The sequence below is a fragment of the Talpa europaea genome, assembly GCF_964194135.1.
Source record: "Talpa europaea genome assembly, chromosome: 12".
NCBI classification, from domain to species: domain Eukaryota; kingdom Metazoa; phylum Chordata; class Mammalia; order Eulipotyphla; family Talpidae; genus Talpa; species Talpa europaea.
Genome location: NC_140079.1, coordinates 8,440,186 through 8,466,313, shown reverse-complemented (window position 1 = coordinate 8,466,313; position 26,128 = coordinate 8,440,186). Strand labels below are relative to the sequence as shown.

At 59.4% G+C, this 26,128-nt stretch overlaps 1 protein-coding gene across 2 annotated transcripts; it reads right to left on the bottom strand.

Moving 5' to 3' along the window:
- Window positions 1-9,502: 9,502 nt before the first annotated feature.
- NCLN (nicalin) lies at window positions 9,503-24,759 on the bottom strand (the record flags this gene model as incomplete). Of its 2 annotated transcripts, none has more annotated exons than XM_084250540.1 (15): window positions 9,503-9,562; window positions 9,643-9,721; window positions 9,825-9,878; window positions 10,625-10,788; window positions 10,910-10,948; window positions 11,026-11,113; window positions 13,272-13,450; window positions 13,960-14,099; window positions 14,213-14,301; window positions 14,734-14,837; window positions 16,309-16,389; window positions 17,781-17,875; window positions 18,664-18,808; window positions 19,658-19,848; window positions 24,576-24,759. In XM_084250540.1, 15 exons carry the CDS (start codon window positions 24,757-24,759, stop codon window positions 9,503-9,505), a joined length of 1,692 nt encoding a protein of 563 aa, XP_084106666.1. The 2 variants fall into 2 exon arrangements, with proteins under 2 accessions (XP_084106666.1, XP_084106667.1); XM_084250541.1 differs by having other exon boundaries at window positions 10,625-10,785.
- Window positions 24,760-26,128: the final 1,369 nt, after the last annotated feature.

Sequence of the window (26,128 nt, the reverse complement as noted above, 5' to 3'; positions counted from 1 at the left end):
TGCTGGGGGTGAGAGGATTCACCAGAGACAGAGCGGGGAACAGAACAGGCAGACTGATGAAATACACCGCTGAGGGGAGCAGCGGGCGAGACAGGAGAGGTCTGCTGTGCCCTGTGGGTAGCTCCCTGGTCGGGGATCGAACTCATGCTGCAGAGGCTGCAGACAGCTTCACAGCGCTGTGCTTAACCCCTTGCGCCACAGGGAGGCCCCACCAATAGTTTATTTTTGCTTTTATTTATTTATTTACTGCCCAGGAGGCAGTATCCAGCTCAAACCTCCAAGCAAATATGCCTTTCCCTGTCTGTCTAGTAAAACTCATTCTTTTAAGACAGCAAAGCAAATCTTCCTTTAAGGTAAATAAAAAAATTTTCAATAAGTTGGTTCACGTGGGAAAAAAATCCATATAAATAGTACCAGTGTGCCTTACACTCATCAGAACGGCTAATGCCCCCCATCCCCTTTCCAGAAAATAAATGTTACTGAGATGGGGAAGAAGCAGCCGTTATGCATTGTCAGTGGGAATCAGAAATGGTACAATTGCTGTGGAAAACAGGATGATCATTCCTCAGAAAGTTAAACATGGAATTTCTATATGATCCAGCAATCCCACTTTTAGGTGGTTTATATATTTCGAAGAATTGAAAGCAGGAACTCAAGGAGATGTTTGCACGCCCATGGTCTTAGCAGTGCGATTCACAACAGCCAAAAAGTAGAAACAACCCAAGTTTACAACCACAAATGCATTCATAAACATGAAACACTCTATCCACACACACTGGAATATTATTTAGCCTTAAAAAAGAAAGGATAGGGGCCTCCCCAGTGGCGCAGCTGTTGAGTGCTGGGCTATGAAGCTGCCCGCAGCCTCTGCAGTGCCGGTTCAATCCCCGGCCACCGGCGAGGGCTCCACCTGGTGCGAACTCTCCTGCTGCGCCCGCTGCTCCCCTCAGCAGCGTATTTTGTCAGTCTACCTGTTCTTATGTTCCCCACTCTGTCTCTGGTGAATTCTCTCACCCTCCCATGCTTCTGACTGTACCCAGTGCTTGTATAAATAAATAAATAAACCTTTAAAAAAAAAAAAAAAGAAAGAAAGAATAGGGGACCTCCCTGGTGGTGCAAGGGATTAAGACACAGCACTATGAAGCTACCAGCGGCCGCTGCAGCACGAGTTCGATCCCCAGCCAGGGAGCTGACCCACATGGCACAACAGACCTCTCCTGTCTCCCTGCTGCTCCCCTCAGCAGTACATTTCAGTAGAACCACCTGTTCTGCTCCCCACTCTGTCTCTGGTGAATCCTCTCACTCCCAGCACCTCCAGCCTGTACCCCAGCTCCTGTATGCATAAATAAATAAATCTTAAAAAAAACCCAAAAAAACTAAAAATGGAAGTACCGTATGTATGACCCAGCAATGCCACTCCTGGCATCTATCCAAAGACCACAAAACCATCCTCACAAAACCCCGTGTGTCCACAGGGTGTGAGCACCATTATCTACCATCGCCTACACGTGGAAGCAGCCTAGAAGTGCGCCCATAGATGGCTGGGCCAGGAAGAGGGTGTGTCCACACGCGGACACTGTTCAGCCAGGGAAAGGTGAGAGGCAGCTGTTTGCAGCAAAATGGCGGGAGCTCAAGGGAATGGTGTGGAATAGAGCGAATCAGAATGACACGGACAAATACTAGACCTTTACATAACAGGGGATTTAAGAAAGCAACATACTTACCAGAACTAGTGGACCTTAATAAAGGCTGTGAAGGCTGTGAGGTTAACAGGGGGGAGGGAGAAAGAGACAGGCCGAGAGAAGAGATGTATTTATAATGTATTTATAAAGTAAATACATTATAGCTCGCAGAATTAATTAATTGAGTAATTAAAACAAAAATGAAAAACAAATCCCACTTCAGCTAATACCTAGCTGGGTGGCTTGTGCCAGGTCTTAATTAATAAAGGTGACAAGAGAGGGGTTCTTGCAAAAAAAAAACCCTCAGGCAGGGTCCGCCTACTTCACTTCCTGGGGAAGGAAATACAGTTCCCAACTTCCATCTGTGTCTGGATGTCCCGGAACAGGAGCCTCAGGCCCCGTGTGCCTCAGTTTCTCTCTTTTTTTTTTTTATAGAGGCATGTTTTATTTATTTATTTGTTTGTTTGTTTGTTTTGTTTTGTTTATACATGCACTGGGCACAGTCAGAAGCGCGGGAGGGTGAGAGGACTCACCAGAGCCAGAGCAGGGAGCAGAGCAGGCAGACGGATGGAAGACACTGCTGAGGGGAGCAGCGGGCGGCAGGAGAGGTCTGCGCGCCATGTGGGACCCTCCTCCGGTGGCCGGGGAGCAGCCGGGGATCGAACCGGCGCTGCAGAGGCCGCGGGCAGCTTCGCAACCCAGCGCTCAACCGCTGCGCCATCAGTTTCTCATACGTAAGAGGGGGTGGGCAGAGCCACCTTCAAAGATGACGGACACTTGGCTTTGTCCCAGGCTCTGCTGCCACCTTGAGGTCCTGGGCCCCCAGGGCGGTGTTGGGAAGACCAGGCCCTCAAGGAGGCCTTCCCCAGGGGGATCCTCTGCAGATACTTCACCCCAGTCACAGCCGCCCCCGAGGTCTCACTACCGCCCCTGGGTGGCCAGGGCCCAGGGGTGCTGGGACACTTGGCCCCTTGAGCTGGGACACCCTGAGCCCCCACAGCCAGGCCTGAGGGGCTCCCTGGCCCTGGAAAGGAAAGGAGGCTCAAATGGCGCGAGACCCCACAAGGTCATTCCTAGGGATGTAAATACAGAAAAAGGGAGGACACAGCCCCCAACTGGAGGGCCCGCAAGTTGGCCGCGCGGAGAGCCGTCGAGCGTGGGCCTGTCAGGAGATCCCCACGCGCGGAACCAGCTATCTGCGGCAGCTGTGCCCAGTCACCAGTCACCCACACCCCCAGAGCCAGTCACCCACACCCCCAGGGCCAGTCACCCACACCCCCAGGGCCAGTCACCCACACCCCCAGGGCCAGTCACCCACACCCCCAGGGCCAGTCACCCACACCCCCAGGGCCAGTCACCCACACCCCCAGAGCCAGTCACCCACACCCCCAGAGCCAGTCACCCACACCCCCAGGGCCAGTCACCCACACCCCCAGGGCCAGTCACCCACACCCCCAGGGCCAGTCACCCACACCCCCAGAGCCAGTCACCCACACCCCCAGGGCCAGTCACCGACACCCCCAGGGCCAGTCACCCACACCCCCAGGGCCAGTCACCCACACCCCCAGAGCCAGTCACCCACACCCCCAGGGCCAGTCACCCACACCCCCAGGGCCAGTCACCCACACCCCCAGGGCCAGTCACCGACACCCCCAGGGCCAGTCACCCACACCCCCAGGGCCAGTCACCCACATCCCCAGGGCCAGTCACCCACACCCCCAGAGCCAGTCACCCACACCCCCAGGGCCAGTCACCCACACCCCCAGGGCCAGTCACCCACACCCCCAGGGCCAGTCACCGACACCCCCAGGGCCAGTCACCCACACCCCCAGAGCCAGTCACCCACACCCCCAGGGCCAGTCACCCACACCCCCAGGGCCAGTCACCCACACCCCCAGGGCCAGTCACCCACACCCCCAGGGCCAGTCACCCACACCCCCAGGGCCAGTCACCCACACCCCCAGGGCCAGTCACCCACACCCCCAGAGCCACGCTGGCCGTGGGCACACAGCCTTGGCAACGGGTCGCCGTGGTCCAATGTGGCTGCATGCGGGTGCGCGCAGGCTGCACCTCCAGACCCCGCCTGCTCCAGCTTCCAGAGGCGCCGCACCCCGGCTCAGGCCCTCACCCCATCCTCACAGCAGCCGCGCCTCGGACCCTCGAGAGGCCACGGGACCCCGGGGATCCAGGACCCTCTCCCTGTCTCAGAGGCTCGTCTTCATCCCCTCTGCAAAGTCCCTTTACCACATCCCCAGATGGAGGGGTTGGGAGTGGGTGTTTGGGGGCCTCCATTCTGCTGACCAGAGAGGTGTGCAGGGGGATAAAAGAAATGAAGGACAAGATTAAAATAAAAGCCGGGGCAGGAATGGAGGGGGAGATTGTCTTTGAAGACCGCGGGGGACGCCAAACCCTATTTCTTGACCTGAGTGGTGACTACAGGTGTGAATGCCTTACAATTGCCTGTCGGTGGTAGGTCTGTGTTGCCTTCACTTCTCTAATTATAGTTCACAATTTTTTTAAAATGTCAAGAAAAAATGTAAAAGGAAAGCCACCCATTGCAGCAGTTTCTCCCCCTGGGCACTGCCCATACTAGGTAAGGCCCTCGCTGTGGGGTGCCATCCTGGGCACTGGGAGGGGGACTGAGCTGCTCCCTGGCCCCACCCTTAGTCATGACCACCACAGATGTCCCCAGGTGCCCCTTTGTTCCCTGGGGGCAGAATAATCCACGAGAGCCCCGCCCATGCGGACAGGCATGGACCTTACCTTGGCTGGGCTGGGGTCAGGGGTGAGGTCCACACTGCATTGCTTGGCATCCTGCTCAAAATGCAGATTCTGATCCAAGGGTGGGGTGGTGCCTGGGAGTCTTCATTTCTAAGCAGAGATTCCTCTAAGCCTAACAGGGCACCCTGCGTAGGCCCAGAGGCTCAGAATATTTCCCCCAGAAACACCACGCTGCAGTCTCCACCCGACCCAGATGCCTGCTGAGGCCCATCATTTGGCTTTAGGGATGAGAAATGATTCTTCACCGGGCCAACCCCTCACCATTCCCAGGATAGCAATGGAAGACATGATGGTCTAAGCACGCTCACCCCCGTTCTGCCTTTTTTTCCAGACGGTCTCAGGTCAAGACACTGAACTCCCTTCTTGTGCTCTGTAAGTTGAAAATAAAAGCAGGCCCGGGTCTCCCTGGTGGCAGAAAGGGTTGAGCACAGCGCTGTGAAGCTGTCCACAGCCTCTGCAGCGCAGGTTCGATCCCCATCAGCCAGTGAGATACCCACATGGCAAAGCAGGCCTCTCCTGTCTCGCCTGCTGCTCCCCTCAGCAGTGTACTTCGTCAGTCTGCCTGTTCTGTTCCCCGCTCTGTCTCTGGTGAATTCTCTCACCCTCCCCTGCCTCTGGCCTGTATCCCAGCTCTTGCATAAATAAATCTTAAAAAAAAAAAAAAAAAAAGCAGGCCCATAATCCCTACAGTGAGTGCAGAGGGAGAGATGGAATGAGAACCAGTCTCACCAGTCACTGTCAGCGCCATGATTTGGGACCCGCTCATCCCGTGAGGAGCCAGATTGAGGAGATATGGGCATTTGCACATCTCAATTTGCTTAGGCACCGCGCAGGGCAACAGGGCAACTCCAGACTGGGGAAATCACGGAGACACCGTTATCCGTGCCCCGGGCTCACCCCGAGGAGTGATGCGCTGAGGACATGACACCCCACTTTCACTTCATTCTGTGATAGTCCTGTGCCTGCCCCCAAAATGCATCTGCTGAGCCCAATCGTGTGGACCAGACACCCAAAGTGAGGGGCATTCTTCCAGGGAAAGTCAAGGTCGTGAGCACAAGGACAAGGGCAGGGGGGGCTCTCAGGGTAGAGGAGATAGAAGCAAGAATGTTCTTCGCTGTGAAGGATGATGTCAGGGACAGTGGCCAACGTGTGCGTCAAGCCTCTAATTCACGGGCACTGTGGTGGGGAGGCGCGTGCTCTGGACTGTGGGAAACACGCTGGTGGGCTCAGGAGTGAACTGGGGGCGGAGGGGGAGGCGGAGGGGAGACCGAGGGACCAAGAGTGAGACAGGGAGAGAGAAGAGGAAGCGACAGAGGGAGATTGAGAAGGGAGAGCTGGAGAGGGAGACCAGAGAGGGAGAAACGGACAGATCCGTGAGAAAAGGAGAGAGCGAACGTGAAATGCTGGTGTTTGCAGAACCCGCGAAGGGGATGGGAAGTTCTCAGTACTATTTACTCCCAGAACATTTCCACAAGAGCAAATGCGGGCGGGGCGATAATAGCCCTGCCCCCCTCGATCCCTTGAAAGCTGGGAGGTGGATTAGCCCACCCGCCCTCCACCTTTCCCCACAGGCCAAGGGCCTCCTCTTAGTCTCTGCTCGCCAGCCTGCCTCCCCCACGCCCACTCCACGCCCACCGCTCACTCGGCTCTTCACTGTGCCTCCTTCTGCCCCAGGACCTTTGCACGTGCTGTACCCCCTCCCCGCCTGCTCAGACCACCACTGTGGATTCCCATGCGCTTCATACTTTTGAAAAGTTAGATACAGGCCTCCCTGGTGGTGCAAGGGATTAAGTCTCAGCACCATGACACTGTCACCAGCGATCCCTGCCCAGGGAGCTACCCACGTGGCGCAGCAGACCTCTCCTGTCTCCCCGCTGCTCCCCTCAGCAGTGTATTTCAGTCAGTCTGCCTGTTCTGCTCCCCACTCTGTCTCTGGTGAATCGTCTCACCCCCTGCACTTGTGGCCTACACCCCAGCTCGTGTACGCATAAATAAAATAGTTATATACAAATTCTATTTTCAAAACGAGATTTTGTGCACACCTATCTACACACGCCCACATATGCTGGGAAGTGAGGGTGACCGCGTCCTGAGTGTGGAAGGCCTGTATGCCGGCTGCCAACCTGCATTTTCCTTGGTATGGTCAACAGAACTTTCTGTGTGAAGGGAAAGGAAGTTTCTGCATATACAGACACAAGATGGCTTTCCTCCTGAGACAAGGGGACTTTTACCTGCGTCTGTGCAGAGGGCAAAGCCACCTTCCAGCCCCAGAGCGTGGAGATCAGGTCAGCCGACTCCAGACACTCAGCAATCACGACCTCTGGATGCAGAAGCATTTCTTAGCCCAGAACCCGGACTCTGCCATCCCTCCACCTCTGGCCCTACCAGGTCCACCCCATCTCCCGCCTGGACCAGCGCAGTCCTCAGCACCCTGGCTCACCCCCGCTCCCACCCGTCTCCTGTGCAACAGCTGCTCAGGGGCCTTCAGCGCCCTCAGATCCCACTTGCAGCATCCCGCGACCTGGCCCCCCGCGGCGGCCACCAGAGGGCGCCCGTGCGCACCCGAGCCAGGGCCGCCCCCCTCGGCTGGGCGTCGGGGGCTCCTCATCCCTGCACGAAAGACCCACAGCTCACTTACTCCGACGCCCAAACACCCCTGGCCAAACCACATGCCCCAGGCCGCCCTCGGCGCTTCATTTTTCTCCACTTGATCTTCGCCAAAAGGCCAAGAAGCGATGCTTAATTTTTCTCTACATCTCAGACCTTACTTTCCCCTCCCCAGGCCCCGGCGTCCCTGAGCCTGACACAGACACCGCAGGCCCGGCAGGGCTCGGAGCCGCCAGGGGCACGCGGGTCAGGGGGGCCCGCCTGCTGTGGCTGGGGGATCCGGCCCCAGCTGAGACCCGCATGCCTGGTATGTCCCAGATGGGAACCTGCTCTGGGGTTGGGCTGGGACCTGAAGGTGCGGTGTCTTCACAGAGATGGTGCCCCTCAAGTCCTGCCCACCTGGAGCCTTAGTATTGTGGCCTTATCTGCAGAGGGTCTCTGCACCCGTGTAGATGAGGCAGCACCTGAGGGGTTGGGCCCCAGCCCTAATGAAAGGCGTCCTCAGGACAGCACAGAGCAGAAGGCGCCATGGGAAGCGGCAGCAGAGGGTAGACCCCGAATCCAAGAGCACAGGACAGATGCCTCCACAGCCTCAGGACAGCTTCTGCACAGCTTCTCAAAATCCCGGTCCCAGTACCCACAGGACACTTTTTAAGGCACTTTCAGGAACAGCAACCCAAAAAACCAAAGCCCCTGTGATGTCACTGGCCAAGCCAGCTTGCAGCTGCAGGCAGGAGACCCCCAGGCTCCCTTAAGGAAACACCTTAAAAAGCAGATGTGACTTGCGGGGGCCTCCCTGGTGGCCTAGGGGTTAAGTCTCAGGGCTATCACCACTAAGGCTTGAGTTCCATACCTGGCCAGGGAGCTACCCACGTGGCACAGCAGACCTCTCCTGCCTCGCCCACTGCTCCCCTCAGCAGTGGATTTCAGTGGACCCACCTGTTCTGCTCCCCTCTCTGTCTCTGGTGAGTCCTCTCACACCCCCACCCCACACCTCTAGCCTACACCCCAGTTCTATGCAAAAAAAAAAAAAAAAGCAGACGCAACTCCCAAGACCTCCCCGGCCGAGATGGGAGGCTGATCGTTCGATATGGCTTTATTTTCTGATCACCCAACTGCGTCCCATGTCCAGCCTGAGTTTTGAGTGGCCAGCCAGTCCTGAGAGTGGCCCTGGGGAGGCAGCCCCAAGGGCGCACCCGCCCTGACACCTGCCAAACCCTTTCACGGAGCCGGCTGTCCCTGTCCCCAGAGGGAGGCGGCCAGGCACTCAGTAAACAGTCTCTGGGGAGCCAGCAGGGAGCATAGAAAGGGAAGAGGGAGACTAGGAAGAGCTGGGGCCCCCACGGCCCCTCCCCAGCAGGGCCCAGGGAGGGCTGCGTGGCAAAGGAGCCAAGAGCGGCAGGACGCAGGCAGCCCAGAGACAGCAGGAGCTGCAGGATGGGGGGCTGCCCTGGCAGTGGAGACAGGCGCCCAGAGCCTGAGTCCTCCCCTCCCCCCCCAAGCACTTAACACTTAATTGATTATATTGCTAATGAATGATACTCTGGGTCTCCCTGAGGTCAACCCCATGCTGCAGGCCCCCCTCTCCCACCCCACTGTCTTCCCTTAACCCCCTCCTAGGCTCCCTCCCCGGAAGCGCAGCCCTTCTCACAGACGAGGAGACCGAGGCCCAGGGAGAAGGTGCGGAGGAGCCAGAGGGGCCTCTCTCCTCCTCCAGGGACTTGAGGACACCCAGATCCCCAGAAGGACAGCCTGAGGCCAAGGCCGAGGGTCTGTGGTTGGGGTCCGGGATGTCACAAGCGGGGGGCTGGCTGGAGAGTGCTGAAGCTCCTGGGCGCAGCAGAAGGGGCAGAGGTGGCGGGAAGCTCATCCGGGTGAGCCACAGAGCTGGGTGGGGGAGGTGAGGAGGCCGCCGGGCACCCATCAGGGCTCAGGGAGACAGGTCCTGAGGTCTCCTGACTGAGGGGCAACCCCAGCCACCCCCAGGCGGGGACTCAAGGTTTCCGAGGGAGAGGCCAGAACCCAGAGGCTGGGTGCCCTCTCAGGAAACACGGAGAACATCCAGGTCACGGGTAGGGGCGCGTCAGCTGGAGCCAGCACAGGGGGTGTGCGCTGCGTGGCTGCTGTGCGTGGCGGCGTCCCAGGCGGGAGTGGCAGCTGCGGCCCTGGCGGAGGGGCCCTCATGCTTCCTCTTTCCTAGCGTGGCTTCCTTGAGAGCTGGCAGTCAGGGCTGGCCCCGGGGCTGGGGGCTCGTCCAGGGGCTAGTTTCCAAGTCCATGGCCTGGCCCCAGGGCCACCCCCAAATGCCCCTCCAAGGCAGTTCAAAGGACAAAGTAGAAAGACCCCAAATCCTCGATAGCAACCCAGGGAAGCTCTGTAGCTCAGGAGTCCGGCCACCGTGAGCACGAGGGGAGCGGGGCTGGCGAGGCCCGTCACTGCGTCTTGGCCTTCAGGAGCAGTCTCTGGACTGTTTTGTACAGGAGGTCGAAATGCTGAGGGGCAAAGGGCAAGAGTGAGGCCACGAGGCCCACTTCCAGCCCAGCCAGGTCCACCCTCCACGGAGCCTACTCACCTGGACCGCCGTGTAGGCCATCCCAAGGTAGGCACCAATGCAGACAGCCAGGAGCAGGTCAAAAATGGCTGGCTTGACCCTGGGGAGCGGAGGGGGACAGCGGGGTCAGGGGAGGACATGGGCCTCAGGTGGCCGGCCAGTGCACGCCAGCCAGGCTGCCACACGCGACGGGAGCAGCTCACCTGTACGCGTTCATCACCTGCTTCAGCTGGTCGTAGAAGACAAACTCGGGATCCCTGGGGAGACAGGGCTTTCTCAGGGGGCTCACCCTGCCACTTCCCACGGCCCCCAGACACTGGACAACCCTGAGGGCTCGCAGCCCCACACGGAGTGGGAGCACCCACAGGAGGACCGCCCTGTAGCCTGAGTAACACCTTTCCTGTTGTTTTGGGGGTAGAAAATTCACTCTGAGACTGGCAGAACGTGTGCTGTCCAGGAAGCGTGTCTCCAGGGGGAATCAGAGGGCCCAGCTCACAGCCGTGGGCCAGCTCTGTGCTCCGGTTTCTTCTGTCCAGCACGGCCCCCAGGGGCACCATGAGTCAGGGAGGCTGCAGGGTACCGAGGGGCACGCGCAAGCTGGCCATGTCCACCCACCACGAGGTGCCAGGCACCAGTGTGGCTGCACTGGAGTCCAGGGGCACCAAACAGACAGACCCGACAGGCCCGCAGGAGGGGCCAGCACGGTGCCCAGGCAGGGTGGGTGCAGGACCGCCAGACGGCACTCAGGACGCTGCCCTCCCGCGAGCTTCAGATAAACGTCCAAACGCTACGTGGAGCTACCAACACTAACGCGACCCGGTGCTCGCTCGTCAGGGCTGGAACCTAACTGGCACCTGCACTTTCTGTGTCACCTCATTTTCACCCAGTACTTTCGCTTGCTCGCTCTGGCGCCCCGGGCAGGGGCGGGGGGGGGAGACCGAAGAGCCTGCTCCCTGGGCTCCCTGGGGAGCTGGTGCTCTCCGCCTGAGGGGCGCGGCCTCACCGCTTGTCCGCCTTGATGTGGTGCTGCTTCACCTCCTTCAGGTAGCGGCCCAGGTAGTGCTCAAGCGTGCTCAGGAAGGTGCTGTCCTTGCCCACCAGCTGGGCCGCCCGGGGCTGGTTGGTGAGCCAGTCCATCACTGAGTCCAGCTGCTCCTGCTGGATCTGCTGCAGGGGCGCTGAGTGGTCACGGACCCTGGCCGCCCGGGGCCCTGTCCCACCCACCCACCTACCCGCTGACCTCTGCACCCTCACCCCTCACCGCCCCACCCGCCCGTCCCAGCGTTACCATCTGCTCTGTGAAGACAGGCATGTCCGGGGGCGTCCCCTGTGGAGACAGGAGGTGGGCTGAGCCTGGACCCAGGGGGCTGGGGGGGCGGGCCCTGGCAGGCACCACGGGCTCACCTTCTCCGTCAGGTTGTAGATGACCCGGGTCAGGGCCTCTGCGATGAGCCTTGTGTTACGGGTCAGGGTTTTAGAGTCCACTCGAGACCTTAGATTAAAAGAAAAACAGAAACAGTGGGAGTGAACATCCTCTGGTCATCAAGCAACGACAATCAATATATTTATGAATAACGAGAGTAAGAAGGCAGCCCCACCGGCGGCAGGCACCACTGCACCCCTGGATTGCTATTTCCTTGCCCTAAACTACCCAGCAGCTTTAGTAACACGCTTCCCATCAGTAACCCAGGCGTGCTGGGCACATAGACCCTGCTGAGGCCCCGTGCAAACCCGCGCCCCCAGGCTGTGGCAGAGCCCAGCCCCGGCGCTCCAGGGATCTGGTGGTTCACGGCAATCCTCGGCCTCCTCGGCCTCGAGCCTCCAGTCTGGTCACAGGTCCTCCCCTGTGTCCCCTCCTCCCAGGACACAGCCCCCTGGATTGAGCCCCACCCCAACTCCAGCGTGACCTCATTGTAACTTAACTAACTACATCTGCGAAGAACCTATTTCCAAATAAGGTCATATGCACAAATGTGAACTTGAAGGTCTGGGGTTAAGACTGGAACGTGTTTTTGAGGGACACAAATCAGGCTACAGGACCTTGGTGGTGTCGCACCGGTATCTGGGTCTCCAGGACACCAGGTAAGAGCGGCCTGGGCACTGGCAGCCCTTCCCTGCTTGGAGGCCAGTCTCTCCAGCACTGAGCCAAAGTTCCCAGGGGACACTGAGCAATGTCTGGGGACACACGTGGTTGTCACAACTGGGGACACTCTTGGCATCAAGAAGGTGGGGCCGAGGGAGACTGCTCCACACCCCAGAGAACCCAGGACAGGTCCCCATGACCCACCCCAATGCCAGCAGTGCTGAGGGGAGAGAGCAGGGAGCGGTCAGAGGCGGGTGGGCTCGGAGACAGCCAACTTGGACTCCAACGCACTCCCACCATTTGAAAATGGAGTTTACTCTGAATCACATGCTGATGTGCAAATCAGTGTTCAGGAGAGAGACCCAAATGGCTGGGGACAGCCACACCCTCCTGACTATCATCCAGACCTGCTTTTTTGTTACATCTTCCAGGGGATTCAAACAGGGCCACCGCGGTTCAGCTGTCTCAAGAGATCGGGGGACAAACAGGACGGCCTCCACTTGCAGGCCGCAAGCCTGCCTTCCCAGCTGGTATATTCAGGCAGGTCACCCGGGACCCATTGGCTTCGAAGAGCCGCAGATAACCTAGTTCAGTCAGGTGACCACTGGGGTCCCCTAGTCCTGGGGACCTTAGCGAACCTGTTCTGGCCCCATGGGCCCAGGAAAGAAGACGGTGCCAAGCTTAGGAGGCTTGTGGCTCCCAGACCCATAAAGGACAAACTTGGGGGACAGATGTCACTGATCTAAGTGGGTACAAGGTGTGGGGTCTTTTGAGTCCTTTAGGGTGAGGTGAATGAAGGGGGATGGCAAGCTGACTCTCCCAACTGCTGCGTGCCCTCTGCCCTGCAATGTCCTCCTCCTGGCCCTCAGCTCAGTCTCTCTGGTGCCCCAGGGCCTGGCTTGAGTTACTGTCCTCTGTACCTCACCTACCCCCAGTAGGGCTAGGCCCTTGCAGCACTACCTTCTCATCTCCCTAGAGGACACATGCCAGTAGCTGGGCAGCTGTCCAGTTTTGGTCAAGAGTATGCATGGCTCGAGTGTCCTAGACCGGGAGCAGAAGATGCCACCAAAACCCAGGTCCCCCAAAGACAGGCATGTTAGCAGGGAGGCAGATGCGAGATCTGAAGTGGGGAAGTCAGTGTCACAGAGAGGTAAGGTGAGAAAGGGGCTGGGCAAGGAGGGTGGCAGAGGCTCCCCAGCAGATGCAGGAGCTGGGGTGCAGGCAGAGCTCTCCACGGCGGGGGTGTGTCATGCAAGCTGAAGGTGGAAAGTGCCTGCGCAGCAGGGTGGACCGAAGTGTCAGGGTCTGAGATCATGGAAGGGTCCCGGGACCCCAGTGACCCCACCCACTGGACCCAGCAGGCTGTTCCCCTCTCCTGACACTCGTGCTGCCAGGCTCCCGCCGCCCCTGCGTCCCCCACAGAGCAGGTTCCTCTGCTTTGGGCACCCACGTCTACTGCTGGTGCCAGCTCCAGCAGCAGGAACAAGCAGCATGGGGCTGTTCCCAGGGTCTGGTCGGGGGAGGCCGCCGTGGGAGGAGTGGGGATAAGGAGTCCCATGGCACGTACCGCACATCCATGATGCTGCTGCGCTGGCCGTCCCGGTGGCTCTCCAGGTGGGACAGGGTGAAGGCCGGCAGCCGGCGGATGGCAAAGCGCTCATGCTCCCAGGCCAGCATGTCCTCTGCCAGGTTGATCTTCTTGTGCACCATGGAGAACCGCACCTCCGGGAACTGGTGGGCAGCCACCTGCAAGGGTGGGGCTGTCAGGGGCGCCTGCCCTCAGCTGGGGTCCAGTCTCTGCTCTCAGGAAGACCCCCCACCTCTCCCAGGTCACTCCCCAGTGAGGGGGTCTGCCTGCCTGTTGTCTCCAGTTACCCCCTTCGAGCCCCACGTCTCTAGGCAGCAGCACCAGGTGACGCCCCCCCCCCCACATCCCCCATACCCACTACCCTCATTATGAATCCAGTCTCCATGCAGTGGCCCCTCACACCTGCCCTGGCTCCTTCAACAAGTGCTCACATGGGGCCTCGAAAGACAGGAAGGTCCCAAATCCCTCTGGAACCTCCAGTGTCTGCAAAACGGGGAGAGCCCCATCTGAAGCTCACTCCCGGTCCCTGGGTTTGCACTGCTGCATAAGGAGGGGCTGGCACCTGGCCCAACACCTACGTGACCTCTGAGGTTGGCCTGCCTGTGAAATGGACGCATCCAGCCAAGCTGCTGCATGAAAGGCTCCCTCTCGCCCCAGGGCCACCTACCATCTCCAGCTCCCGCAGGAAGGCGTGCTGCAGCGTCCCCTCTCTGGGAGGTTTAGACACGTGCAGGTGCAGGCTGTCCCCCCGGCCCACTGTGTCCAGGCAGAGGACAAAGGCTACGTTGTCCTGCAGCAGACTCGAATCTGTGAGAGCAGAGAGACAGCTGGTGAGGGGGGCAGAAAGAACAGTGGGCCCCTGGAGCCTCGCCCCACACCCCTTCTGGCGCCAAGTCTTTTCCCACCCGGGGGCCTCCTACCTGTGTGGTCCAGGTTATCTTCCAACCAGCGCTTGGTTCCCTGGTAATTAAACTTGCCCCCTCCGGAAGCAAAGAACAGGAGATTATACCTGGTAGGGGAGAAGAGGTGGGGGGTGTAGTTTTTAGACAGGCAAATGACCAGGTTTCCAACAAGGTGCTCCCCCCGAAGCACGAAACCCTGACAAGCCCACGGGCGGCAGGATCACCTCTGGATGAGAACCACTTTTCTAGAGGCTTCTCTGAGCTCTCAAAACCAGGAAGGACATGGTGGACCAACTAGGAAACAGACCCAGGAAGATAAAAAGCGAGAACTCAGCACCGCTGCCGCCGACACCAGGCTGAAGTGGGAGCGTCGGGAGGGACTCCTGGAAGCCAAGTGGGCCCAGCACAGCCATCCACAGACTTATCCTCTGGGTCAGAACCACCTCCAGGCCAGGAGGCCTAACGGGGAAGGGGACGGGCGTGAGCGTGTTCTGTGCCTCGCTGCCCCTGGGGGGCGCTCCTGCCCGGCGGTCACTTACGCGGCATGGGTGCGCTTGTAGGTGTAGAGCCTGGAGAAGAGTCGCGCCAGCTCCAGCAGCACAGAGATGCCGCTCCCGTTGGAGTCCGCGCCATGGGACAGCCACTGCGGGACACACAGACCAGGCTGGCGGCCGCCTTCACTGCCCCCAGCTTGTCTCCAGCCCATGTTCCCAGCGTGCAGAGAGGATTACTCCCCTCCTCTGCCCAGAGCGAGGGCGCCCTGGTGTCTGCAGGGAAGAGCCCCAGGCCCTGCAGGGTCCCAACATAATTCTACCCCTCGCCCGTGGGCAGCTCCCCCTGGGGGCCCAAGCAGGCAGAGGTGCCCACCCCCATGGCCTCCACCTGGCCTTGGCATCCGCACTGGAACCTTCACACCCGCTCGCTGTGGGGGGGCTGGTACAGAGCCCCTCCAGCTTGCCCCAGGCCCCGTGAAAGCCCCCTTGATTCATCTGGGTCCTAACGGGGTAACAATTTTTCTAAGCGAATAGAATCTTGGCTTCTTAGCAGTGTGGGGCCCTCCCAGAGCCACAGTGCCTACGGCAGCTGGATGGGGGGACGTGGTGCTCAGGGAGAGGAGCCACACACCACGGGCCAAGCATATGTGGTCCCATGTGACTCGCTCCTAACAGGCACACCTGCAAGAAACAGCAGCGGTTCCAATCGACTGTCCAGGGCCTGACCCGTGAGGCCCAGCTGGTCCTGGCAGTCTCAAGGACAGTCCAGACAGGATGGCCAGCAGAACGGCCATTATTCACCCACGGCATGGCCAGGAGTTCATGCCAGGTGGTGGGTGCACCTTGCCATCGGCACCATTTGGTGTGGCTTTTTCTCTCAAAGCAAAACCTCCCAAGGAAGGAAGCAGGAGCTGGTTACATGCTGGGTGACGCCCCAATCCAGTGAGCCCGGAGTTCTCGTCAACTGGAGATAGCAGAGCAGAAGCCTGCACCGCAGGCCTGAGCCACACCCCTGGGAAGGCTGCCCCTTGGCATCCTCTGGAGCTGGACTTTGGGGGCTCCTGCTACCTCTATGCCAGGGTTCTCTGGCCTTAAACTGTACAGAATGTGGTTTCCACCCTGCAGGTGCTCGCCCCCTGGTTACTGGGCCTCTACAAGTTTCCTGGGGACCATACCTCACTTGACATCTTGTTTGAGAGAATTAAGTGTCCTGTGTGATCCCAAAGGAGGACTCTGGAAGTTTCCACCTGGCCTCCCTGGATCCCGTGCTCCCATGCAACTTTTCCCTTTGATCCTTTGCTGTCCTTTCTCAAACCACAGCCATAAAGATGATCATCTGCTGGGTCCGGGGGTCCCCCCCCCCCCCAGTGAATTCCTGCACTTAGGAATGGCCTCGGGGACCCTGACACCCTCGTCTCCATTCTTTGCTGGGTCACCTACTTGGTGTGAGACTCTGGCTAGGAGACCCCACCCCTGCCTAGGTGTTTGTTTCAGCATCACAATGCCACCACCCACAGGTCCTCTTGGGGACTAGACAAGTGTTGCAGCTACTCCTGCTTCCGCCTCTAGACAGGGTGGGAACACCCACCTCCCTCCTCTGAGGGGCACCTGCATACATACCGGGGCCACGCCGAAGGCATCATAGTGGGCCACAATGACGATGGTGGGGAGGTCTTCTCCGCCCAGCCCTGTCAGCCGCCCCTGCAGAGAGACCATCTGTGAAGGGCCTAGCTGACTGCAGTCTGACAGAAGAGGTAGCCCGGGTCACCCCAAACCTGGTGGGGGGTGGAGGCATATTTTTGGCTTGGCCATGTGCCAATAAACTTTTTTAACACAAACAGGCTGCAGGCTGCAGCTTGCCACCCCTGGCCTAGCTACCAAAATCTGCTGGCTATTCTTGCTATGTGCTTCTCCACCTGAGGCCAAGCCCACCTACAGCGGTGCGTTCCAAGCCACGTCCTCAATGGCAGGAGAGCCCTGTTCACAGGAAGGAAGGGCGCGGTATGGACCGGGTGCCAGAAAAGCCCACGGAGCCCCATGCTGGGGGGTCTCGCTGTATGCAGATGAGCCCTCACTAAAACCGGGTAACAACAGGAATGACTTTCTGTTCTGTCAACAGATGCTCCACACCTCCTACACGGGGCACTGCCCACGGGTGTGTGGCAACCCTGGGCTGTGGAGGGATCAGACAAGCTTCCTGCACGTGGCCAAGGGCACTGCTTTTCTGAGTCTCCCGACCAGATGGCAGGCTCTGCAAGGGCACGAGCCACACCGCATGGGAGGACGCCGTGCGGCGCAGCTGCCCGGGGATGCAGGGCTGGCAGAGCGCTCGGGTGCACTGCTGGCCGGTGGGCCCCATCCTTTCCCAGAGAGAAGGACCAACCCCAATCCTGGCTGTGCAGGCTGGCAGAGGACGGAAGGATTGGGAGGGAGACCAGGTGCCCTGAGAGTAGTGGGAGCCTACAGCGCAGATGTTTCCAGAAACAAAGGCCAGGCAGGCAGGCTGGTAGGTCAGAACTGACCCCCAAAAGGTGAGATGGGCCCATAAGATCCAGCTGTCTGTGCTACCCCCTGGCAAGCCAGGCCAACTGCAGCTCAACCCACCTCTGGGAGCTGGACAGCAAGGACTCTGGCCAGTGCAGCTTCCCATGCCCAGACCACCGCGATCCTCCGCGCACTTTTAAGACACGCTCATCTTATCACCGTCCTAATGGCTGAGACACTGCGATGGCAGCTCCCAAGTAGGGGTCCTGAGTAGGGTCACAGCCCCCCGCCTGTCCTCCCCTGCCGCCTCCATCCTGGTGCAGCGAAACAGCCATTCCACCCAGAGCCCTGCCCCACATCACCGCCCCTTGCTTGACCACAGGCCGCTCAGCCTGGATGTCCCTGCGGGCCTCCCAAAGGCACGGGGCAGGGCCATTTGGTGATGGCAGAGCCCACCCCTGACTGGAAGGTTCTGAAAGGGGACTTGACCTGCTTTCCCCATCAGATTCCCTTGCACAGGGAACTGGTGGTGAGAACAGTCTGCTCCCCAAGAGTGGCTGGCACTGGTTGGCGCTGGCTGGGTGGGTACAGCCCCAGGCCTCACTCACCTCCACGCTGGCAATGAGCCAGTCACTCACGGCCTTGCTCTGCACCCCGCTGGTCACCATCTGGAAGCCATTGGCAGTGGCGGTGTGGAGCAGCACTGAGGACAGAGGCGGGGGAGCAGGGGGTCAATCCTGGTATCAAGATTGCCCCTTGGGGGCAAAACCATATCCTCATCACCCCAAAATCCAAGACTCTAGGGGCTCAACCTGAGCAAAGGTGTGGACAGATATGACCACATGACACAAGGGGATGACTCAACCAGGATGGAATCTACTGCAAAGGCCCAAGAGCTGGGGACCAGCTCTCTGGCCCAGGCAGGCCGGCAGGGAGCGCACAGAACCATCCCACACTCATGCCCGCCGCCCCGGCCTCCAAGGACCAAGTCGGGCGTGGACAATGAGGAGTGTGCACGAGGTGGCCCCCCTGGCAGGGCCTGTGACCCCACGAGCTGCAAACCAGCCAACACCTAGAAACAGGAGCTTCTCAGCAAATGGTCCGCCACCCTCCAGCCCAGCCCCTGAAGTCATGAAAACCCAATTTCATAATCTGCCGGCTGTGGAGACATGACCTGGATCCTTCTCTGTCCACCCTAGATGCCACATTGTCATTCTGGGCTGGGGCTTCCCTAAAGCTCTGGGGAGCTCACATTCTCCAGAGGCTAATTCTGCTTTTGACACATTGAAAAAAACCTGTAATGGTCAAGCAAGAGGCCATCCCTGTGGGTGCCCGGGAAGGCCCCTCAGGACCTCTGCAACATTGCCCCAACTGCCCAGCCTCACTGCAGTGCAAGGCGCAGCGGGAGCCATGCATACTCTGACGCAGGTCCCCAGACATGAGAGCCCTAGAGAAGTCCCCACGTGCTGCCCCACTGTACCCCACGCACACCTTCAGCAGCGGAGGCAGAGCCCTGGGAGGCCGAAGCGGCCTGCGTCTGCTCGTAGATGGAGAGCAGGGCCTCGTCCTCCACGGCAAAGTACACAGGAACAATGGTCTCCATGGCCAGCATCTCCGGCTCGATCTCCATGAATTGCTGCGGACCAGACACAAGTTCTGGCGGCTTCTGGTGTACGAGTTGGTGGAAGGGAGCAGGAAGAGACAGGGGAGCCCAACAGCTGTCCCCGGAGGGACACCTCAAGTTATGCAGGACACGAGGGCCGGCGCGGGGGAGGTCAGCTAACCAGGCGAGGTTCTGAGGGGAGGGCAAGGGAGGGGGCAGGGGCAGGAGGAGGAGAGCAGGGCTGGGGAGGAAGCAGCCGGGTGGACCAGCGCTGGAGCCGGCCAGGTCTGGGCTCAGATCTGGTGCCACCGTGGGCTAACCCTGTCCCTATCAGCCGTCACCTCCTGAGGTGCCAGTAGGTGATGGAAGCCGGTTCCCGGGCTGATGGCAGGAACCACACAGACAGCGGGGTGTGGACCACCTGGCTCTGAGCTAGTCTTTGGGGAGTGTAGGTTCCCAACACCCCACAACCCTTCTCATCTGCAGCAGCATCTTCACTGACAGCACCCTTGAGGGACGCTATCGGACCCCATTAATCCAAAGCAGGTCCCATCCCCTCTGTCCCTGGACATCAGAGTAGGGCTGGTCTCTGTGGGGACCCATCCTGGCACTGTGGGGTGCTGAACGACATCCCTGGCCACACACCTTCAGTGTGACAAACACAGATGTCCTCAGACACCACCCTGTAGCCTCTGGGGGATTGGTGATGCCGGGGCAGCAATGACGGAGGCGAAAAGGCATCACCCCGTCTCTGGAAGGTCAGGTGAAGTGCACAGGGCAGTGAAGCGATGTGTCCAAGGTCACAGAGTCAACTCCAAACCCGGGACTTTTTCCCAAGGAAGCCTGTGAACTGCGCCCAGGCAGGTCGGGGCAGGGACTCACCCGGATGACATCCTGGGGCACAGCAGCCATGGCCCGTGGCAGGATGATGACCACGGCACCCGCCGACTGCCGCAGGGCCCTCTGGTACCGCTCATATGAGAAGTCCAGCAGCCTCATGAGCACACAGCGGCGGCTCAGCACGTCTGCATCCACGGTGCGGGCCTCTGTATTGAGCACTGCGTTCCGCGTACCTGCGAGACGGGGCATCCTCAGTGGGGCGGGCTGACTAGGGAACTTTCCCCTGGGCCCCACCAGCCCACAGCCCACAAGTCCAGTTACTGGACACAGGCATCGTGAGCGAGGCAAGGCCACGTCCAGCATGTCCCTGGCCACCAGGAAGTCGCAGGATCCTTTGAGACAGGGAATGAAAGCCAAGACCCTGCAGGGCAGATCCACTCCCCTCCACCTGCCTACAAGCGGGGTCAGATCCACTCCCCTCCACCTGCCTACAAGCAGGGTCAGATCCACTCCCCTCCACCTGCCTACAAGCAGGGTCAGATCCACTCCCCTCCACCTGCCTACAAGCAGGGCCAGCAAACATTTTCCCCAAAGGACCAGTAAGGAGCTATTTTTGGCTTAGCAGGCCACACTGCTGGTGTCTAAAAGCAAAGGGCGTGACCATGTGCCAATAAAACTTTATTTACAAGAATAAGGGAGGGCTTGACTTGGCCTTGAAGCTCACTGTAGGACCCAAGGCTAGAACTCCTGAGCAAGAAAGCAGAAGAGAGCCCTTGAGCACATCCACTTAGTTTCTCTTAAAGACCCTGAGAAATACGGGCTTTCTAGAAACCCAGGTACTGGGTAGCACAGGTCTGAGCCTGCTTGTTTCTGCAGCAGTCATAGCTCCAGACACTTTCAAGGGGCTTCTGGTTTCTGTCTAGGGATGATTTTCCTGGGGCGCCATTCCTGGCCATGGCAAAACCCGGTCAACTTAGAGAGCAGGTCAGAGTCCCTGCTCTGGCACACTGGGCCACATGTGCCACCACCTGTCACTTCGCCCAGGTACAGCCATCCGCCAGGAAGTGTCCTGGTCCCCACGCATCCAGCCCCCTTGAGTCCCGGTGCAGTGCCAGCCTCGCAGCAGAGGAGGGCACACAGCAACTCCTAACTACACTGAGGATGCCCGAGGCAGGGACCTGAGTGATTGCTCAGAAACCCACATCCGTCGGAGCACCAGCATGTCCCCTCAGAGAGCACCAGACAAGCCAGCTTTCTCCGCTTCCGGTAAGCTGCTGTCAGATGTGGGGCTGTGAGGAGCACCATGTGGGGCTGAGCACCCCTAGCCCCCACCCACTCGATGCCAGGAGCTCGCACAACTGTGACAGCCACAGAAGCCTCCTGGGACATCGCCCAGCCGACCCTTACACACACGCACACGGAGGCACGGTCTGAAACCCACTAAGGGTGCCCAAACAACCGGGCAGCTCCAGCCCCTCCTGGAGGGCACACCGCTGGGGAGGAGCCCAGTTCCTCACTCCCAGCACCTCTGCTGGCCTGGGTTCAGGCCCGGAGTGCAGCTCTGGTCTCCACCTTCTGAGAAAGGAGGGGGTTCAGGTCTAAGGAGCATCCTGAGGGCTGCTGAGGGGTGGCGGGGCACAGGGGCACAGTCCTGGGCAGGACACACCCGGCCAACCATCTGGGGGCCTTTTCTCTGCTTCGGCAGGGCAGTGGTGGGGACCTGGGCGGGCCTGGCAGGGGGAGGGCAGCAAAGACCTTCAAGATGACCTTGAAGCTCTCACACCACCAGCTGGTCACGTGTCCCTTGCTCTCTATCTTCAGGGGCTCCTAGAATGTCTGCCTGGCTCTGGGGGAGCAGGCGCTGCCTGTGGAGCCGACTGCGCGCATCTTCTCCCTGGCCTGGTGCTCCTGCAGACCTCACTTTCACGGGAAGGGAAGTGAAATTGGAGGATGGACAGAAGAAGTGGGGCAGGGGGGAACACCAGCCCGCTGCACCCCAGAACTCTGAATGCCCCAGGGGCTGAGACCGCCTTTGCTGACAAGCTGAAGCCAGCACGCGGACCCCTCACCTCAGCCCTGCAGTGCACACGCAAGGTGGGCATGACAGAGGCTGGAGACGGCCACTGGACCCCTAGACAGAAGTCACTGGACAGGGCCATTCCTGGTCAGGACAGGCAAACTGCTCGGAGGACCAAAGGGAACCCTCCAGCCTCGCTGGCCACACTGGCTCTGTCACATCTAGTCAGTCCCGCAGCTGCCACCAGGACCCTGCGCAGAGGCGGGTGGGTGTGTGCAGGGAGCGCGCCATTCACCCCGGGCAGCAGCCAGTCCTGGGCGGAGAGGTCTGGCCTAGGGCCGGGGGCCGGGCGTCCTGAGCACGCTGAGGTCCCCCCTTCTAGGGCTGTCCAGCGAGGCCTGCGGCACGGGCACACAGCAAGTGCCCCGTTCAAAGTGAACACACAGGAGAAGGTGTGACCAGGAGGCCCAGCGTGCACCTGGCAGGAGGGACGAGGGGGCAGCCTGTACCTGCGGCTCCCTCGCCGCCGCTCACACCCCAGCACAAAGAGCACCTGCCTCCCTGCCCACGGCCCGGCCCGACCCATTTCTCACCGGTTTCTCAACACAGGCGAACAGGAAGTTGGGAAAGGGGAGACCCAGAGCAAGGGTTGCGCCAGAGGCGGGGAGCCCGGGCAGCCCGAGTCACCAAGGAGACTGATTAGCAGCGACCTCGCCGGCCAGCTGAAGGGCAGCGCCAGCAGGAGAGATCAGGGCCCCCTCCCCTCAAAGCTTTGTTCCGAAGCTGGGGACAAGCATGGCCTCAGACCCACAGCACGCCCCTGCAACCACCTGAACCACCAACCCCTCCCAGAGCCTCCCGTGGCAGCGGCGAGTGCGCCACATTCCTTACTGACAGGGACAGCGACTGGTGGGGCTGGCGTGGCAGGGGCCCCCGCCAAGCTCTGCCAGGATCGCCAGGTCTCGGACTCCCTGTGCTGTGGACAAGGGGCCTCTTCCCCCTCCCGCATCCCCAATATCTGGGCTTCTCACTGGGAGCAACAAAGACCGGGGCCCAGGAAGGAAAGTATGTGGAGGAAGACACCGAGTTAGGAAGGCCTCGGGAAAGACTCCCGGCGCGTGGGGCTCGGAGCGGGAGGCCAGGGAGCAGAGGAGGCTGAACTAAAAGTGAAAGAAGAGGACGCCGGGGAGGAGGGAGATCAGAGAGGGCGAGGTGAAGAGGAGGCTCTTAGCAAGGCGCTGGCTGGGAGGGAGCCTGCGCGGGCATGACAGGGAAGCAGCAGCGAGCCAGAAGCCAGAGAAACAGGTCATCCCCCATTCCAAGATCTGGGCCTTTTATGTTTGGACTCCTCTGGGAAACCAATAAAAGCTCTAGAAAGATCTAGATCAGGATGGCAGTCACCAGTTTCAGGTGGCAATTTGAGTTTATTACAATTAAATGACACAAAGCCCAGTTCCTCCATTTTAGATGCAATATTCCAAGTGCCACCCGGCACCTATGACTGGCAGAGGAGGCCCAGAACCAGGCCACTACCACAGCAAGTTCTGGCGACAGAGCTCTGGCGGACACCATCCCCTGGGGGAGTGCCTCATGAGGCATAAAATGTGCCCTTGACATGGGGTGCTCCTGCTCTTCCACTGCCACACCTGTGGTTTAGAACCATTCCTCTGAGCCCAGTGTCCTCTGGAGCATGGCTAGTATCAGGGTGTTCTGGGTACTGTGGGGTGTGAAACACCCCTCGTCACACCCATTCTGGGTTAACTTGGGGCAGGGAAGGGGAGCATTCTCAGAGAAGAAATGAGCAAAGGGGTTCCTTTATAGGGGGCTTGGCTTTGACTTCCAGAGACCTAACATAGCAGGTTTAAAGATAAACCAGAAACTAGAATGTTCTGGAAACCAGATACAGCTACAGTCAGGAGAAACTAAGGGAATTTAGAACAATGGGCACGGGAGCCAGGATTTTGACAGGCAGGAAGCAAGGAGGCACACGGGATACTGGCCCAGTGAACCTGGGGGTGCTAGCTGCGATGGAAATCCAGGGAGGAAAATGAAGTGGCTCATAGACAACCCAGAAACCCTGGGGAGTGGGGGCACGTGGAGACACAGCAAGCTGAGGGAGAGGTGGAAGAGTGACAGGCTAGGACCCTCCACGGGCCAAGGGCAAGGAAACTGAACTGGGGCAGAGAGAGACAGATCTAGCTCATGAGCTGGGACCAGAGAGAGTGGAAGGCAAGCGGAGAACAGGCTTTAAAGTGGGGCCTGAACTGGATTTTTCATCAGCGCCCGAGAGCCCCGATGGGGGGGCAGAATGCGGGCACAGCAGAGTACCACAGAAGTGGAGGCTGGCAGAACACCCTGTGAAGCTCGCCTAGCAGAAACCGGCAGGAAGGCTCACCTCCAAACGAAGTAGACCAAAGGTTGGCGCTCAGGGCACTGGGGCATGACCTGGGCGGTGGCCGGGAAAGGGAGCATGGGGCACAGGAATGTGGCCCGGCTAGGAATCCGAGAGCGAGGGCACCCAGGGGCTTAGGAGCAAGGGGGAGCTTGCCTGAGGGTGGGAGCTACGGATAACGGAGCAAGCACCCCCTGCCCTTGCCAGGGCCAGGTGCCAGGGGCTGGGAGGGCCAGCGAGGTAGGGACGCGGGACACCGCGCGGGGGGCAGGGGGCTGAGCGAGCTGGCGCGTTCAGCGGGCGTTTAAGCGGCGGTCCATGGGCTGGACTCCAGCTAGACACACTGGAGTGGCGGAACCTGGAGCCCGGGAAGCAGACAGGCTCGGGGGGTGCCATCCTCGCCAGGTAGGCCAGGGCGCGGCCGGGGCTGGGGGGCAGCCCCAGGGAGGAGGCTGGTAGTAGGGAAGCCGGGCTCGGGGGAGCCCGGAGGAAGGCGGCTGGGCTGGGAGAGGCCGGGGTCGGGGGGTGGCCGGGAGCCGGGGTGCACGCACCGTAGGGCTGTCCCTGCAGGTCGTACTGCTGCATGCGGTACACGGTGAATTCGTGCGCCGCGTCGGCGGCGGGCAGCGGCGGCGCGACGAGCAGCAGCACAGCGGGCAGGAAGACGATGAAACCGAGCGGCAGACACGACGCCTTCAGCATGTTCTCCAGCACCTCGCCCGCTTCCTCCAGCATCCTGGCCGGCGGAGAGGCCGCGCGGAGCGGCAGCAGGGACCGGACAGCGGCGGCGGCGCTCCCGCAGACTCACCTCGGCATGGGTAGGCGCCGGGGTCCTGCGGGCGCCGCGCCGGGCAGCCTACGCCCTCCCCGGGGTCTTGCAGGCACCGGCGCAGACCGCCCGTCCGCCGCACTGCCCGCCGGGAGTTGTAGTTCCCCCGGAATTCGCGGAACTACCTGGGAGTCGTAGGCCCCGTCAGTTACTCTCTGATACAAGCTGTGCTAGACTAAAACTGCTGACGTTTCTCTTAAGCTCAAGTCAAAAAAATAAAGTCTTTTATAAAACCCTATTTGCAATGGAACTTTACCCCTATGTTTGCTGGTGGGAAGTGGGATAGCTTGAGGCGGGACATGACGCGACCTTACCACCCGGAAGGAGGTTGGAAATGAGGAAAAGGAGGGCCCAACCCGGCGCGCTGGTGCTTCTGGGAATTGTAGTCCCGTGGAACTAGCAGAAGGGATCGTGGGAATCGCAGTCTTTCTGGCGTAAGTCTGAGAAAATCACCTAACAGTCCTAGTGAATGTTAATATTAAATTCCACGAGGGCATAGATTTTTGCCTCTTTTGTGCATTGATGTAACCCCAGAACTTAACTCAAGGCCTTGCGCACAGTGGATTGTCTGTAGGGTCTTTTGGTGGATGAATGAATGAATGAATGAATGAAAGAAAACTGAAGAAATCATGACAGTAGGTTCTTAAAGTGACGGATCCCAATAGATCACGGGACTTGCAGTCTGGTGCCTGGCATCAGTGCAGCAGTGGCATCAGTGCAGCAGTTGGTGATATATATATATATATATATATATATATACACACACACACACACACACACACACACACACACACACTTATGCTTACTCATATCTGGGGCATAGTTATAATAAAAGTTGTTTGTTCATCAAAAATTCAAATTTAAGTGGGTGTCCCAAATTTGTATCCTCTAATCTGGCAGCTCTAAGAGCCCACTGTCTCAGGACCAGGACTCTTACGGAGCATCAGAAACTCACACCCCCTCCTACAAATGGGAAGGCAAGACCAGAGGGTGCAGAACACAACAGTTCCACTTATAATTGACATTCAGCCTCCAATATGTTTGCCGAAAACTTGAGGCCTGACTTATGTTGCAAGTGAGAGGTGGCATTTGTGCCGATAGACAGCAGAAACTGGAGTCCTAACTTCTCCCTTTCCCAGTGATGTGACTTTGGGTAAGTTACCTAACCTCTCTGGGCCTCAGTTTCCTAAGCTGCCAAATATGATGATAAATAATAAAAAGCTCTCCCCCAGTGTATAAGAATGCAATAAGATAATTCGCATGAACTGTCTTAGC